Here is an 18327-nt window from a genome sequence, read left to right as displayed (position 1 = left end):
ACTAAACAGTAATATCACATTAAAACATCAGTTTATAATTCAGAGATTTAACTTAACTACAGTCCCTTATGGTGGGGTAAGTTCAAATGCAGACACAATTTACCCCACAGTATTTGGCTCACTTTGCCCCATAGCTGCCATTTTGGAAAAAAATAGCTACTGTAGCTCACCAATTCAGGCTAATATTTAGCTAAATGACTGGTATGGTTTTATTGCTAAATCACCTATATGTATCATAAATATTTTTAGACCTGGATAAATTTGCTTTGATGTAACAACCATTACATCTCTTATAACTTTAAAAAGCCAAAAACAGTTTTTAAAGTAAATGGGCGCCTTCCATTCCCCCCATGTGTTTCTCCTTTTCACAGTCTGGCAGAAGTGATGGGTGGTTACAAAATAAATGTCACATGACAGTAAAGGTTTACAGCTGCCAAGAAACAGGGGGTGGCTCAACTTACCCCACTCGCCCCTCCTTCCATTGAAGATGAGACAGAAGCAGACTCAGAGAGTGAGGGAGAGTCTACTCTTATCAAAACATCTACAAGACATGAACATTGTAACAACTGTATCATTTGTATTATCAAGCACCCACCCCCCAGTGCCCCTTTTTTAGGTTTGGGCCACTGCCCCTCAAAATGTCTGTGCACGGCCCTGGTTGAAAGCTTACCCCTTTTGACTTGCTGTTAATGCTGAATGTAAGAATTACTCAGCAACAGTCGGCTCGACTGAATTATCCAGTGATGCAAACTATTCAACTTTCTTTTTTTTTTTTGAATTGAAAGATGGGCTGTCATTTACATGATTCATGTAATTCATAATTATTGTGACGACAATAGCATTTTTCTGTCTTGCACTTTAAAGATATTAGGAATACAACTAAAATTGTATGGGTGCATATTTTAAAATAGCATTATTTTAAAAATAAAAATGATTTGCAGTTCAGATTGATTAGGCCTACTTTACAAATAAATCGTATTATTTATTTAGTTCCTTTTCCATTACCATAGTGGTCTAGTCTTAATATTTTCCTCAAAACAATAATGTAATGTTCTCGATATGATTTTGGCCTTGTTTGGTATAAATAAAAAAGTTAGTTGAAAAAAATCACCAGTGTAGAAACAATCACAGTGAAACATAGTCTACAGAGAAAGAGAACAAAGAGTTTATTATTATTATTATTATTATTATTATTATTATTATTATTCAATAAAGAAAAAAAAAGTATATATATATATATATATATATATATATATATATATATATATATATATATATATATATATATATATATATATTTTTTTTTTTTTTTTTTTTTTTTTTTTTGTGAAAGTGCATGATATTCTAGGCTGTCAAAGCTATCACAACCTTTTATTTATTTACTTATCTAATGAATGAATGAATGAATGAAGTGTGATACATTGCTAACTATGAAACTATTCCAAAAATGTTTAAAGTGTATACACACACAGTTTAAAAAAAATAATAACAATAATAAAAATAATAATAATCTACTGGTAATTTTCGGGCAGAAGTTTTTCCATTCATCTTATAGACATATCCGTTAACCCTTAAACACAATGTAATGAAGTGCAGAATTAAAAATACTGGTAAAACACCCGTAAAAAAATTTTTAAAAAAATGAATAAATATATATGTGTGTGTGTGTGTATGTATGCAAAATTCTGTATGGTGTTAATACAGTATATTGTGCCCTGCTTTTACCTTTTTTTTACGTGTATAACAATTTTTACATATTTTACATATTTCTCCTTATATATTTTTGCCATAGATATTGGTTTCAAGGCCTATTCTAAGACTTGGTAGTATTGCAAGACCAGAACGCGCATGCGCATGTAATATCGTGGTGAATCAGGTTGGGGGCGCTCTATCTCTGAATCTCTGAACCCCCACAGAGGTGAAATATCCTCTAGATGGCGCCAGAGATCTCCAGATCCTTCACTCCAAACTGAAATCTCCACATCAAAAGATCTAGATAGAATATGCACCTTATATCCAGGTGTAAGATAATGCGAGTTTGCTCTCTCGTGGGGAATCTAATGCCCACAATGACCTATGAATTGAGAAAAGTTAAGAAAAATAATTCTTCCACGCTTTTGTTTTAAAAGATGAAATTGGCTCGTTATCTCAGAATGATCCTGCACTGAGGTCTGATGTTATGAATATAGCTGATATGGACACTATGGAGGATATGATGTAGGCTATTCATGAGGCCAGAGAGAGGGTTTTGTCCCTGCAGTGTATTTTAGCAGTGCTCTGGTGAGGCGTCTCAACATTTGCACAAAAACATGAAAAGTTAAGTTGATGATTTATGAAGACAAACTAGGAAATATATCTCACTGTGCTCTTGAAGTCTCTTCTCTGCTCTCTCGAGCAGTTAATAACCTTTGTGGGAGTTTCCGCTGACAGACAAAATGAGTTCATATTAGATTAAAGATTGGGGGAAAAAAACTAGGACAGGAAGAGATCACCGCAAACTTGTGTGTGTCATGTTATTAGGCTGTGGGCCAGTCTGTGCTGATTGTGGGATCAGGTGTATTGGAAAAACCTGAACATTTTTTGCAGTATTCAAAATTATTCATGGCATATTGATCAGAATGACTGACTTTGTGCTCTACAGCACCATGTAGAAACACAACAAATGCTCTGATGCCCAAATGGGAGAGTTTTAGTTTGGGAAGGTAACAGGTTACAGATTACAAGTTACTCTATTTAAAATGTAATACTGTAAGTAGTGTGACTATTTCAATTGCTTTATTAATGTAACTTATTACATTTGATTACTTTTCTAAATTTCTAACAAATATTTTTAATTGTTAATCATGTTGAAACGTTTCTAAATCCTTCATCACTTGAATTAAGATGATAATCATTTCATTTTAACACACAGCCACCCCAAAACCAGACTTTAGCACCTTGTTTTACTTTGAGATCGTTCTGAGGTTAAATACAGATTTAAAATCATGCTAGCTATGACAGGAAACACTGGGATCTAACAGTTAATCTTAAAAAATAAAGCAAACACATTAACCCAAATGAGAAATAAAATAGTTATCGAATAAGCATGTGTCCTATACAGGTGTTGTTCTCCTCATCTGTCACTCTCTCCCTACTGGGAAACTTTTTAATGACGTAATGATGACATTTCAACAAGAGAATGCTTCAAGGGCACAGGTGGAAACATGGCTTTCCAAAAAGAAAAAGAAAAAAATTCCCTCTATGTTCAAGTCATTTGTGTTAAATCTTTGAAACCCACCTCTGTGTAAAGTCAAACTGACATTATAAAAATTCAGTTAAACAGATAATTTATCCATCTATTTCAACATAAATAATTTCAGTTCAACTGATGAGTTTTAAAAAGTCAAAAGTTTTAAAAAGCCCCAGTTGGTATTTTCAACAGTAGACAGCTGTGTAACTTCTTTAAATCAAGAGATTGCTGTCAATGTAAATGATTCTCTAATGGAATAACCTTTATTCTTCGGCTTCCTCAGATTCACCTCCCGTGGAGGGATTTCAGTACTTCAGAACTTTTCTCATTGGGACACATAATGTGCAATTTACACAGACGTATGTTTCGTTCCCTTTAATGTTGGCTTGAGCCAGATAGTGTGAAGCACTATTCTTCTTGATTGTAACATAAAGTGAAAAGCTCCTCGAATGTTGTTAAATGTGAGTGACAGGCTGTGGGATCGAAAACTGTCTGGCTATTGGACAAGCATACTGTCCCGCCATTAGAGAAGACAGAGGACATTTTTTAATTATTTTTATTTGATTGGAGTTTATGCATGCCTGGGTATGTATGGAGGTACCGCAGGGTGAACAGAAAACACATCAAAAGTCCTTTAAAAATATGAACAAATATATTGTTCATTTCAAAATGTGTTTAATATGTTCTAAAGCTTTAATGGTTCATTTATGGCTGACAAATAATATTTTATTGTCTCTAGTTGATATAGATGCTGTAAAGTGTATTGTATTATATTAAACAAACATAAATATCTGTCAAACAATAAAGTTGCACAACGAATTCAGGGAATGTCAAAAGATGGAAAGGTATAGAGAAAGTAGGTCAGTGCTAGTTTAACATGAACGACCCTCGTAAGAAATGAAATATTAGTCACTCTTTATTGCACTATTGCTGATGGGAACTTCGGATCAGCTTCTCTTGAATGTTGAGTTGAATCTTGAGTTGTAAACTTTACTCCCACATCGTTATCATCAATCATATGCTCATATGTTTCTGCCCAGGGCACGCAGTATATGGGTCATTCTACAAAACGTCTTTCTCATGAAGTGTAAATCTGATGCTGATGTTAATATGGTGATTACAACAAAAATCCAGTAACGTATTTCTCCTTTTCTCCTTGCTGTTTTAGCAAATACACATGTCTGATGTGACAAAACATACAGAATATATGCTCGGTTCAGCCTTGTTACCACAATTTTGTATAGTAAACTATTGAAAGCCCAGCTAAAGGATACAATAGAAACCATTACAGAATTTGTAATGGTTTTACTGGTTATAATGGGATCTGTATTGGTTTTAATGGAAACTGCAATGGTCCCTATGAGTCTCTACTGTTAAACGGTTAACTAAAACCACAAAATCCTAATGAATTTGTCTCAAAACACACTACAGGAAACCATTTCTAACGGTTTTAATGGTTAAAAGTTGATACAATGTATTTGCAGTGGAGACCATAAGAATTTCTTTGATGATTTCTATAGGGTTTTTTTCTTCAGCAGAGAGTAAATATTTGTAGCGTTCAGTTCTCTTTCTAAGAAGAACCTTAGTTTCAGCTTGTGCCATCAAATTAAAGTATTACCGTCAACCCTGTTTCCTCTCTGAAGGCATGACAAACATGAAACTGTATTCATTTAATGACCTTACACTGAAAAAGTCAGGTAGAGAGGCCCTTATGTAAAACTGCAAACCCAGTGACTAAGACTGCTGCGTTTCGTGTAATGCACATTCATTCTTTACATCCATCAAACGAAACTAAAACATACACACACACACACAGGTGTAAATCACACAGGCTGGGACTTCCACTGTTGTGTTTCCATGGCTGCATCCGAAAACTGAAAAACGCTGCCTTCGGAGTACGAATTCCAAGGTAGGAAGGCATCAAGGCACGCCCGAATTCAATGTTAGCCTCATTCCTGTCTCCTGAGATGCCTTCATCTGGCTGATTTTTGAAGGCAGCATAGATGTATCCTTCGCCACCTTTGATATCCCACAATCCTGTGCCTTCCATTCTGTGACAGTTAAGCCAAAAAATAAAGATGGTGTCTGAAAGTTTGTGTGTAAATGTATGTCTTTGATCAACATTTTCCACTTTTTATGTCATTTCTAGTGAGAAATTAATATTGCAGTAATGAAATATCCATTTAGTTATCACCAAAGCTCTCTATATTTTGCTGTAGATCATTAAACCATTACTCTGCCTAAGAAGCCTGTCCAAAATCAGTTTCATGAGGTGCCTTCGTGCAAAAACTCTGCCTGCAAAGTCATTGCCTGATACGGCAGAGGCAGCAAGTCACCTGCCTAAGTTTTCAGATGCAGCTCATACCTCACCTAACCACCAGTACTATGGGTGTGGCAAAACAAACGTCGAGCTTTACGTCATCGACCCCGACGTAACGTAAGCGTAGAACGCCACTGTTCGCCCCTAGCGGATAAGCCGAAGATAACGCTTTTATAATGGATTGTGAAAGTGGAAAGTACCTTATGGAAATCCCCACTGGCTTTTATGTACTGCTTACAATCGGGCTGTCTGAACTAGAGTAAAGACTTGGCCGTGTTTTGGACGCGTCTCGTGCGAGCAGTGAAATCCAGTGGATCTCTATAAGAGCGCCATGAACGATTAAAGTGGACGGAGTGAAGTAGCAGTAGAGCCAGAGCATCTTATGGGCTTTGTTGGTGGATACCGACATATTGAACAGGTAAGAGTTGTGCGATTCATCGCCGCCTGTTCCCTCGCCTCTCTGATACCGTGTCCAGACTGAATCCATAACCGAGCGGGGCTGATTTCTCCGGTATTGTCTCTCGCTTAAACGGCTGTCTGTCTGTCTGTCTGTCTCGTACGGACGGATACGGTCTTGAACGCCGCGGATTTGACAGCCATTGTTTGCGAAGACGTCACTTATCGGCGATTTAAAACATTAAACGAAGAAAACGTTCTATTGTTGCCATGGGGACACATCGCTTCCTTTCGAGTGTTACAGTGTTGCATTGTCTAAGGGCTTCTGTCAAGTCAATTACGTAATTCGAGCGTCAGCAACTGATGTTACAATATTTTTCGCGTCGGTCTCTATTGTCCCCGTTTTGCTTTGTGTTTAATAAAACTGGACGCCGCTTTGTCGCTTTCCCCACGGCGTTAACGCTGCGAACGTTTCGCGCAAGAGCTATTTGAGGGAACGCTGTCGCTTTGGCGTTCAGAATAAGTTGTCCCTAAAGAACCTCGGCAGCTGAGACAAATAAATGGTGCCCTTGCAGTCAATGGCATTTTAACGCCGCCAGGTTCCAGTCACAGTGTCTGAGCCCATCTTTAGGCCATTCTGATAGAGTTTTGGAAATTTCATTGTGGGGGTGGACTAATAAAGATCTTCGCCTTTCACTCATCTGACCTCAAGAGCCCTTTACCGTGAGTCTGGAATACACCATCAGCTTTCAGGGGCCACGATCTGTCTTTCAGTTCTTCACCTTTATGGTGGAGGGGAAATTCTTCTTTGTAGCACATGGTCGTGGGTTGAGCGCCTCTGACAATGGTGTGTTTGTTTCATGTCTTCTTTCGCAGAGATAGATTGGTTCCCCACTCCAGACTACCATGTCTCAGGGCCAGAACTTCCTGCCGAAGTTCCTGTTTGTGAGTAACCTCCTGAAGGCCGTGAAAATCAGAGAGCGGGTGCCCAACGATGTGGTCAAGCCCTCGGCCAGCGGCGGCCTGATCCATCACCTGCGCAGCATGCACCGCTACACGCTGGAGATGATCCGCATGAGCCAGTTCCCGCAGGCCTTCCGCGAGGTCATCCAGGCGGCCATCTTGGACCGGGCCATGCAGAGCTCGCTGGAGCAGGAGAAGAGGCTGAACTGGTGCCGCGAGGTCAAGAAGCTGGTGCCGCTGAGGACCAACGGTAACTATGCTGTGATTTTATCAGCTAGAAGTAGCGGCTCTCTGTGTGTTGCGTTTCCTTCCAATAAAGTGTTTTCTTCTCAAACGCTGACATTAGAAACACTTGGATTCTTACTCCCGTGAGAAACCATTCGTGTCAATTTATGTTAATGTTGCGTTATTGATCTGAAACACTGATACACTAATTCTTCTAATGAAATGGTCTGTAATAAGTGTTAGCAATAAGCTGATATATATATATATATATATATATATATATATATATATATATATATATATATATATATATATATATATATTTTTAGGGCTGCACAATTAATCAAATTTCTAATTCATCCAATTATGGATGCCACAAATACCTAATCGTTCAAAGCAGCAATTAATTGTTCAAAGTCCACTTATGTTATTCTGCATGCTTAAGATGCATTTTTTTCTTTCTACATGTTATCTTAAGGGTTTTTACCATTATTTAAACGTTAGTTTTGGGATAACATTATAATACCATTTATATTTGTACTTTTTTAGAATTTAAAGAAGAAACCAATCCGATGTACATTTGACATTTGAGGCTTTATGACAAAAGTCATAATTGTCGATTATTCTCTTGAAACTGTAATTGCAATTATAAACTACGATTCTCACAATTTAAATTGAATGATGTTTATACCATTGTTTGAAGCAACTGCATGCCATAGATTTATGTGAAAATAAACAAACTGAAAACACTCTAACTGGAAAACTTTTAGTGCTTTTTTATAGTATCATTAAGCCTCAAATGTCAACTTTCAACAATTGGATTGGTTTCTATATATATATATATATATATGCATGCTATTGTAATGTTATACTAAAACTAAACTTAGAACAATAGAAAACAACTTAAGATAACATGTAGAAAGGTAAAAAATAAAAACATCTTAAGCATGCAGAATAACAATAACATGGACTTTGAACAGTTCTGTACTTGTGGCATCCACATTTGTAATTGCGATTAGAAATTTGATTCATCGTGCAGCCCTATCGGCCAGGCCATTATTTGGTCACTCATTTGTCTGGTAACCTCTCTCATTGTATAAAATAAGGATTCAGATCATAATACCGTTTTTATGTACATCTCATCTGGTATCTTTATCGTACTCAGCAGCTATTTAAAAAGCCACTTAAAAAAGAATACGTGCTTTTTTGAAATGCTTGGCACATGAGGGCTTCATGGCAGACGGGAAAATCCTGCCCTGTCTGTCACACTGATGTTCTTCCCCCTTAATTCTACAGCACAATTTGATTTAAGGGGCCGTGGCGTGATGCAGGGCTCACAGTGAGCGCTTTATGACTCTGACGTTTCTCCTGCTCACTCAGGGTCAGGACGCACTGCTCTTCTCTTATGAGTAATGCTGCCAGGGAAACTTCTCTGTACTTGCCATTGTTGCTCCATGGTACAGTCACTAGTTACTGTAACTGAAATTAGGTAAATGCAGATTTTACAAACATTTGTCCGAAATAGTCTGCAAGCAAGCGCTGTTAGTTTGTAAGTGTCAGTATTTTATACAGTATAATGTGTCATTTGATCATGGCTAGTTCCTGGTAGGGGATAGTGTCTCATTCTTGTATTTTGGTAAATTTTTTTGTGTGTTTCTGGACAGCACAGATTTTTCCTCATAATGAAACAGGAATTTCCTGTTTTAAGTCACATGGGATTATGAAAGCATCAGACTGGAACATGCTGTTTAAAACGGATGGCATTGATATGACCCGTGACCGAATATAGAGGGGAACTGGAGTAAATGTAACCCTCAATAAATGTAATATCTGTAATAATAGTAATAGCTTTTTTGAAGCAAGTTAAATAAGACTTAAGTTTTAGTGTTGTAATTTGACTTCAATTAAATCCTAACTGTTTATCCACTTGGAATGGCGTATGGTTGGGTTAGGTTTATGTTTCTTTTAAAACTTCTGTATTTGTCTAATTTTTGTGTCTGTTAAAGTAGGGATACTTAAAAAATCCTTCCACATGAATGTAACAACGTCCTAGGTCAGAAAACGCATCTTTGTATGATGAGAGATTTTGGGCTGGTGTTGTATTTTACCGATGTTATGCATTTATAAAGTGTCTCATTAATCAGCCAGTGCGCTCAATAATCTGGTGGAGGTTATGTCTTAATGGGGTTGTGTTTTGTACATTTACATTCATCCATGCATTCCCTGGGAATCGAACCTATGATCATTGCTTGTGGCATTGGTCTACTGTTTCCTCGACGGGATTAATTATTTTCTGATTACCATTAGTGTGTATTTAGCATATATTTATTCACTATATAGTGTTTATTTACGATTACAATTATATTCTATTACAGTTTCACAACATATGAGTTATGATTGGACTAACTGACATTGATAATCACTTCTACCAAGACAAGCCAAATTCCAAAGCTTTTTAGGTAAAATAGTTTGTGTAAAATAGCTTTTTAAAAAAGTGTTAAAATTGCTCTGTTTCAGCTTGGGCCTCTAAAGTGCATCTGATCATGTGACAGTGAAGTAAGAGATGTGGACCGTGTTACCATTTGCTTATTCATTTTCTTGAGGCCACATTTTGCTCCTCTGACCAGGGTTGCTGAATTTGGTGACGATAGCAGATTTAGTTTGTGTCCACAGTTTATGTGTTCATTTTCTGTTCTTCTATTGTTTTGGGGAAGCTACATTGAAACTGTAACTTCCCAAATGACAAGTTTTCTCATAATTTACGGTAAAGTATTTAAATATAGTCAAGCTACCTCTATGAAAAAGATTTTACAATGCTAACTATTTACAAAAAGTAGCTTACTACTTTGAAGGTGTTTAAAGCGGGAAATATTGTTAAAAATATGTAACTTGACTTGAATTCGAAACATTGAATTTAATAAAAGAAAACGTTAAATGGTGTGTAGAGACTTAATGCGCAAGGACTCAACTGATTGGCGAATCTTAAAAGACCAAATGAATTTTTTTTTTTTCTGACGTGAAATTGCTACACATTCTCAATCAATGCGACCTTAAACTGCAACTTGTTGAAAATTTGTTACCGGAAAAGCTGATAATTTTGAAAAGTGTTTCTGAAAAATGAGGTTAAGTTAGTATTTGTTATAAGTGCACTACTTTAAGAGTGTTTGGCCCTGTAATGTTATTAATTCAGATTCAGATCTCTTCGTTTATGTCAATGAGAGTTTGATTTGGAGGTGTTTTGGAGTTTGTATTTTTTTCCCTCTATGGTTTAAGGGTCATATGGAAACTTTCTCTTGTGAAACAAGAAACAAAACAACGCACTGGACAAATAGTTTCCATAAATACCTATAGAGCAGTTAAAACCTTCTTCTACTTAGGAACATTTTGTTTTTGTGTTGGTTGCAGGTGCAGGCACAACCCTTGCTTTTAGACAATTGCGCAGGTTTAAAGAACAGAAACTAGATCATATGTTCAGACTTCCCTTTTCGACCCTAGAAATGGCACGGGCGCAGGCATTCCTGTAGAGCATCACCCCTCCTCTCTGGAAAGTCCAGACGCTTTATATCATGGCTCTGGTGTCAAGAGGAGACAAGGTAAAGAAAAGTTGAAGTGAAGCCCTTACGGCGCTTAATCAGAGAATCACATACTAGGGAAATTCCTCACAGTTGTGCGCAGGCTGTTTCACACAAGCGCGCACACATGCAAATGTGCACGAATGCACTAGCGCACACATGTTGCACAACATCAGAAAGAACACAGAATCTAGGCCATGAGCACAGCTCTGCAGTGCATGCTCTTTGAGTGTTCAAGTTTGCTTCACTTTGATCTACAGTTACAAGTTACAGTGAAGTTATTGATTTACAGAGAATTTTGAGATTTTTTTTCCTTAGATAGCCTGACATGTCCAAATTGCTTTGTGTGTAATGAGGAGAAGATTTCATTGTTTTTGCAGAGATACGATCACATGTCCTGTTTTAAAATGCACACAGTCAGATGAAATGGATATCTTTAAATTGCTTTTAACACCTCTGTGGAAATTCCCTGTATTGCTTTTATCTCATTCTTAATCTTGCTTCTTGACAAATACGGCTGGACTAACCTTTAAGTATAAAGATATTGCTGTCAAGGTACGCAACAATAAAGCAAAGATTGTATAGGAAGTTTTTCATTTTCTTTGTATTATTTTTTGTTGCTATGTTATGCACGTCAAGAGGTTGCTAAGGCTCTCTCTGTTATGACAATCTAGATGATGTTTAAACAGGAACTGCAAGTTTCGTAGCCTTTTTGTGAACGCATGAATACCTCCTTCACAAATTTCTGTGACCTGTGTTTTTCAAAGCCAAATCTCTAAATGCACTTCCAAGGGAAATTTGTCTACATTATAATGCATATGTAAGGAGATGGTAGGACAACTAATGTATAATGGCATGTTTGCATGTTGCCATGTTTGCTCATCCAGAAACAGAGGAAATTAGTGATTAATTACTCGGGGCCTGAGGAGAATAACGTCCTGGTGGCACCACGAGAACTTGCACAGTTCCAAGCCCTTCACTGGCCACTGTCCTGAGCTGTAATCTGTGTTTCTATGTCATTTAGGTGATGGGAACTGCCTGCTCCACGCAGCCTCTCAGTACCTGCTGGGGGTTCAGGACACAGACCTGGTGCTGCGAAAGGCTCTTTATGCAGTGCTGAAGGAAACAGATACAAGTAACTTTAGAATGCGCTTTCAAACAGAGCTGCTGCACTCTCAGGAGTTCACTCAGACTGGCCTGCGATACAGCACTTTGGTAAGCACTTCCCCATTCACAGTGTGCATGTAAATCTGTCATTTTGTGGCATAAACAGCCTGATAAATCCAGCTAAAAAAGTCTACAACCTCACACTTGACTCAGTTTTCAATGTATTACCATTAGAGATTTTGCTGAACAAATGAAGGATTTCAGAATCTCATTACTCCTCATTGAACTTTTTGGGTTTTTTTTTGGTGTGACAAGGGTAAAACTCATAAATATTTGCAATGTTTTTTTGTTTCTCAGAACTGGGAGGAGGAATGGGTGAAGATTGTAGAAATGGCTTCCCCAGTGTCCAGCAGTAATGGCCTACAATTTGACTCCTTAGAGGATATTCACATCTTTGTGCTGTCAAATATTCTGCGGAGACCAATTATTGTTATTGCAGGTATGTATCCGTATACAATTATGTTTCTATAAGAAGCATTTCAATAGAATTACACAAACACTTATTCATTGGAGCACTGACTGATTTGGACACAAAGTGGATCAACATGACCGTAATATATGACCAATTTTGTTTTCTCTTGACAGACCAAGTACTTAGAAGTATGAAGTCTGGTTCCTCCTTTTCACCCCTCAATGTCGGGGGCATATACCTGCCTTTGCATTGGCCTCCAGGAGAATGCTACAAATATCCCATAGTGCTCGGCTATGACTCCCAGCACTTTGCACCTCTGATCACAATCAAAGACAGCGGCCCAGGTATGCCGCCAGACATCGCACTACTCCATAATGTGTTCTAACTTCTTGGCCCCAGTGCATTTAAATATTTGATGTTTGTGACCCATTCAGAGATCCGTGCTGTGCCGTTGATAAACCCTGGAAGGGGTGGGTTTGAAGATCTTCGAGTGCACTTTCTGACAGAAAAGGAGCAGCAACAGAAGGAGAAGTTGCTAAAAGACTACCTAATGCTTATAGAAATCCCTGTCATTGGTCTGGGCTGCGATCCCACACAGATTATCACTGCAGCCAGGTATGAGCTAAACACACTCTTTGGTGAAGTATAGCTGGTTAAGTGGCCAGAACCCAAGTTGCTTCAGTGCAGTTGTTTCTGGAATTGTTGTACCAACTGATACTATTGATAAAACATCTGATAAATGTATAGGCATTTCCTAAATGTAACCACAAAAAGTTGTGGGATCTTACAGTGTTCCTTTTCAAATCTTGAACCCTTCCTCCATCAGACTAGATGAAGGCAACCTACCTGAGGACATGAACCTGATGGAGGACTACCTACAATTGGTCAACCATGAATATAAGCGCTGGCAGGAGGATAAGGAGTCTTTATGGGCCCCCCAATCCCAGCGTCCCCCTCCCTTCTCAGTCTCCCAACTCTCTCTCATCGAGATCCGCTGTGCCACACCCCGCTGTACCTTCTACGTCTCGGTGGACACTCAACCCCACTGTCACGAGTGCTTTGAAAAGCGACAGGCGGGTTGCAAGCCGGAGAACATTTCCACCACTCATCAAACCTCATCCTCGGACCCCGAGAGCCGAGTGAGGCTGGCGCGCTCCGTCCTGCCCAGCCCACGTTCTGCACCCCCTACGGCCCCCAGTCTGAGCCTTTACAGTGAGACTCATGCCATGAAGTGCAAGACGCCCGGATGCTTGTTCACTCTCAGCGTGGAGCATGACGGGCTGTGCGAACGCTGCTTTACGGCGAGGCAAAACCAATCGGCTGCTAATGGGCCGCCACAAGGCCCCTCTCACGGCTGGTGGGCGTCAGGCAGCCGGGAGCGAGACAAGGAAAGGGAGAGGGAGAGAGAACGGGAAAGGGACACAGAGAGGTGCGTTATGTGCCAACAGGAGGTCTTTAGGATATTTAACGGTCTTTGCCCGCCCTGCATGCAGAGGACTGCCGTTTCCGAGATGGGGGACGCCCAGCAGCAGGAGCCTAGAACCGAGGCCTCAGTATGGGCAATGCATAGGGAGACGGAGCGCACTGGCACCGCCGGCCACACCTGGCAGACGGCCGCTGCCCGGCAGTGTAAACGCTCCGGCTGCCAATTCTTTGGAACAGCAGAGAAGCTGGGATTCTGCACTATATGTTATCTAGACTACCAGACCAATCACCGTAAGTGCAGCTGTTCTGCATTCACTCAGTTCTTCTTGTAACTCTCAATAAATTGCAATCAGTTGAAATAACTCCACTTCCCGACTGCAGGGGTGTCCAAGCTCGGTCCTAGAGGGCCGGTGTCTTGCAGAGTTTTGCTCCAACCTGCTTCAACACACCTGCCTGGAAGTTTCTAGTACGACCTTGATTAGTTGTTTCAGGTGTGTTCAACACTCTGCAGGACAGTGGCCCTCCAGGAGCAGGATTGGGCACGCCTGTCCTTTTGGGTATCAAGTCATAGACAAGTCAAGCAGAGGAACAAGTGTGTGATGGCTGTTTGGCTGTTTTTGTTTGTGCAGTGGCCACCCCCGCTCTTGTCCAGCCCAGACATACATCCGAGGCAGGCTTTCAGAACTGTCCGCGGTGCCGGGGTCAGGGCTGCGGCGCCGAGGGAAAGGCCATGCTTGAGGGTTACTGCAACAAGTGCTTTGTGAAGGAACAGAGTGCTAGACTCAACCAAGCTGCTAGCAGGGGCTCTCAATCCCCGCCTCTCGTCACGGTAAGTGTCCCTGCGTGCTGGTTTTGTTGCTGTGGGGAAGGTTTGGCTCTTCTGATAAACTCTGTTGTTTCCATCCAGCGGGCCACGAAAGCACGTCCACCTCCGATGCTCACCCAGACACAGTGTCGGCGTAGCGGCTGTAAGAACCTCTCCCCCGGCTGCACGGACCTCTGCCCGGACTGCGTCAGCCGCGGCCAGCGAGAGGGTCGCCGTGCCCAGGCACCTAAAGAGAAAAGCAAACAGCGCTGCAAGACGCAGGGCTGCGACCACTACGCCAACCAAGAGAAACAAGGCTACTGTAACGAATGTGACCACTTCAAGCAGATTTACCGGGGCTGACAGAACAGTTCGATGTTAAAAAGTGCCCAGTTCATCGCACGTTCGCGTGCATGCTGGTGAACTCTCTTACACGAGGAACTTTTTGCCCAAAATCCCCCACCTAGATTGGGAAGGGCCTAAAGAGCCCGGTGGTGATGTAGAATTGGTGATTACCTCTCAAATGAAGTTTTGGTCATTTGTATCATGTGTCTAGGACCGTCGTGAGATGTTAGCATACAGAAACTAATGATACACAATGACGTCTAGTCACATACATCCGTGGCATCCGTTGTTTATATCGAACAGGGTAATTGCAAACATTTGTTGAAAAATTGAGGAGAGCATGTGTAAGAATTAACAATTTCAGATTAGCGACAAAATCGAGTTAATTTACCGAAAGATATGTCTAATCCGATGTACATCGCCACTGTGGACTGCAGAAGTACAGGAATAAGACGTACAGGGTATGCAGAGACCACCGAAGGACAGCATTTGATAGTTTCTTCATAAAATGTAGGTTAAGTGCCAATGAGAGCTTGCTAAGCAGAGCTCGAATTTCCATTCCTGCTGCACCATTTGATGTCTGCAAGCAGCACGGATCTGTTGCCTTTGAGAATGTTTTTGTTTACCATTTTCACAAGTCCTTCTTGCTCTTGAAACTATTTTTCACTTGTGCTTGCCTTGCTAAACTTCATATGACTTGGTCTGTTCTATTGAATGGATATGTTAATTTTTCTGTGGCTGAAAAATTCCTTAAGTGCAATGAAAACCAGATACTTGACACCTCCCCGATGTCTAGAGCAGATGAAATTAAAATAAGCTGAAGGGAATGGCCGTGTCTAAAAGAGCGTCAAAAATTTTGACAAGAAAAAAAAAAAACAATGAGATGGCTGAAATCCCCGTCCGGATAAACAGCCAAGCGAAAACGAATCAATCTGAATGTAAACACGCCCAGGTAAGAAATGCCCGCTCCTAGATCTGTGAACTCCCCGTTCGCCGTTCTCGCCCAGCCACATTCTTTCGGTTGCACTACTCTCCTTTAAACACACAATGCCTCAGTCTATTCTTTGCATACATTTAGTATGCACAAACTGACATTCTCTATTTGAATATTTCTGCAATATCTGCACAGACGTAACGAGAAGAGATAAAGTTAGCTCCTGTGGCATCATTTATGAAGAAATAACTGTCCGTGTTAAACATTCCCATCCTTAAAGTCCAATATTGTGCAAGCACATTTAGCTTCGTCTACTTGAGAATTAGATTCATGTGGGCCTATACACAAATGTGCTTCGGATAAATGATACACACGAGAAAAATCTGCAGTCGAATCAGAACTTCAAGAGTGTCTACTCTTCAACTACTGGATCTGATCAGTCAGTTCAGATCATCACAAACTTGCACAATACTAAATAAGCTGCTCTGGAATTAGGAACGGTACTTCTGACGTACAGTACGTAGTGACATTCCAGTTATAGACCTAGAGGAATATAGATGACAAGATAGAAATTTTGTGCAACCTTTCATATAGAGTATCGTATGAAAAGCCTTGTTTTTTGGTTTGTTTTGGTATTTATTCACAACAAATATTAACTGTAATGTGTTTCAAGAATTATTTATATGTGGTCCTGGAATAAATTATTTTTAATAGAAAAACATTAACATGTTTCCTGTGTCTGTTTAACTTGATTTGCTTTATTGCAGCTTGAAATACATGTTATAACAAGAAACACTCTAAGGTGCTTATAAAATACTACTTAAGTATATTATGTATTAATAAACTAACAATGGTGTTGATATTGGTAGCAAAACAATTATATGTGTGGGTCTATTAGCTTGGACAGCTTGGAAATAATATTTGACGTCTTCGATTGCATTCATTATGTGCCAGCCACCCTATAGCAAGCTTGTGCTTCTGGTACTTTTAATATAAAACAAAGTCTCGGCTTCAAAATCTGTCAGTTTTATAGCAAAATGTTTTTCACAATCTTCAATGTGGCATATGACAGATTGCTTTATGAATAAATCGTCTTTTCAACTATATGAGACATTCGTTTCATTAAATTATACTGTTTTCTTTGTGAAAATCCATGGTATAATACAGTAAATGATTGGAAATAATATTTAGCATCTGCCATTGTTTGTATCGCGCCAGCCAGCCAGTAATCACCATTGTGTGCAGTGTTGCTTTTAATATAATGCAAATTCTGACAGTTTTATCACGAAATACAAATTATAAATGTGCTTTTCCTATATAGTAGTTACGATATAAACGTTGGCATCCGAAGGCAGGAAAGAGAATGAAAAACACATTATTGCAAGACATATTTGTTGTATTTAAACGGACAGAATTTGAAGGCTGGGACTTTTCTCATCTTTCAAGTTCTCCCAGTGCTCCCAATCTGGCTGGGTCATAGGCCATAGGCAGCTCAAAATATTATAACTTTAATTGCTACGATTTAAATCTTGTAAATTTGATTTAATTCTCAAAATATTTTGACTTTATTCTCATAATTTGGACTTTATTTTAAAACATCTCGACTTCAATCTTTTTTTTTTTTTTTTTTCTTTTTTTTTAACATTTCACTCAGTGACTTCCAATCAAAAGAATTTTTAATTTTTTTTTGAATTGCAATACAATCTCTATGAGTTCCCCTCTTTGAGTTGGTGGGAACAAACATAGGCTACCGCTATTAATAAGAAATATGAAGTCTAGTCTGTATGGTGACCTACGGTGCCCAGGAGGTGACATGTTCGGTTCACTTATGGCTCGGCACGGCTCAGTACGGTACGGTTCGGTTCGGTTCGGCGTGGTTTGAGTTTCCACTGCAGTTTAGTATTGCTTTAGAGTGGGCGGGATTATTCACATGTCATTATAGTTGCACCACCTCCACTGCCACAACTCCTAAAAACAAAAACGTTTTAATTTAGCGTTGCCCCATTAAGCTCTCGCTGGAACCAACGAGGGGAACATCTGTACTTCCTCAATAGACAACAATACTTTTTGTTTGATAAAAAAAAAATGCACTCATTCAAAACAGTTGCGTTTGATCCTTCGCTGGCTGTGCTGATTTAAATCTAGCCGTTCTGTTGTGTTTGTGTCGCAAGTTCAGTGACGCAGGTAGTGACGATTCTCTCCAGCCAATCAGTGATCAGCAGGGTTTACACGTCATGTTTTGGTAACAGTACGGTTCACTTGGAACCTCAACCGAGGTGGTACTAAAAACAGTACCAGGTACCAGGTACTGTACCTAGTGGAAAACCCCCCAAAAGTTAATCGTACTGTGCCGTACCATGCAGTGGAAAAGCGCCATTAGTTTAGACATAACTCGTGGGATGGTGATAATATGTTGTGGCCATGAGATATTAATTCATACAAACATCATAATAACACCTTGAAACCAAAAATCAAATCTTAGCCAAAAAAATCCATTTCTAGTGAACGACATCCATTTCTCCTGGCCACAAGTT

At 39.5% G+C, this 18327-nt stretch overlaps 1 protein-coding gene across 1 annotated transcript; it reads left to right on the top strand.

Moving 5' to 3' along the window:
- Window positions 1-5697: 5697 nt before the first annotated feature.
- On the top strand, window positions 5698-16514 carry LOC109091354 (tumor necrosis factor alpha-induced protein 3-like). Its single transcript, XM_042736304.1, has 9 exons — window positions 5698-5967; window positions 6822-7158; window positions 11730-11920; window positions 12170-12311; window positions 12458-12628; window positions 12719-12899; window positions 13111-14000; window positions 14339-14538; window positions 14617-16514. The coding sequence occupies exons 2-9, from the start codon at window positions 6852-6854 to the stop codon at window positions 14875-14877; spliced, it is 2343 nt and encodes a 780-aa protein (XP_042592238.1). The 5' UTR covers window positions 5698-5967; window positions 6822-6851; the 3' UTR covers window positions 14878-16514.
- The last annotated feature ends 1813 nt before the right edge of the window (window positions 16515-18327 follow it).

The sequence above is a fragment of the Cyprinus carpio genome, chromosome B13 (assembly GCF_018340385.1).
Source record: "Cyprinus carpio isolate SPL01 chromosome B13, ASM1834038v1, whole genome shotgun sequence".
Classification (NCBI taxonomy): Eukaryota; Metazoa; Chordata; class Actinopteri; order Cypriniformes; family Cyprinidae; genus Cyprinus; species Cyprinus carpio.
This window is presented reverse-complemented; position numbering and strand designations above follow the sequence as displayed.

What these genes read in the sequence shown, in the direction of transcription:
- LOC109091354 (XM_042736304.1), top strand. Translation starts at nt 6,852, where the DNA reads ATGTCTCAGGGCCAGAACTTCCTGCCGAAGTTCCTGTTTGTGAGTAAC. An exon ending in GCCTGCGATACAGCACTTTG is followed by an intron (nt 11,921 to 12,169) that starts GTAAGCACTTCC and finishes TTTGTTTCTCAG; the next exon opens with AACTGGGAGGAGGAATGGGT. An exon ending in AGACTACCAGACCAATCACC is followed by an intron (nt 14,001 to 14,338) that starts GTAAGTGCAGCT and finishes TTGTTTGTGCAG; the next exon opens with TGGCCACCCCCGCTCTTGTC.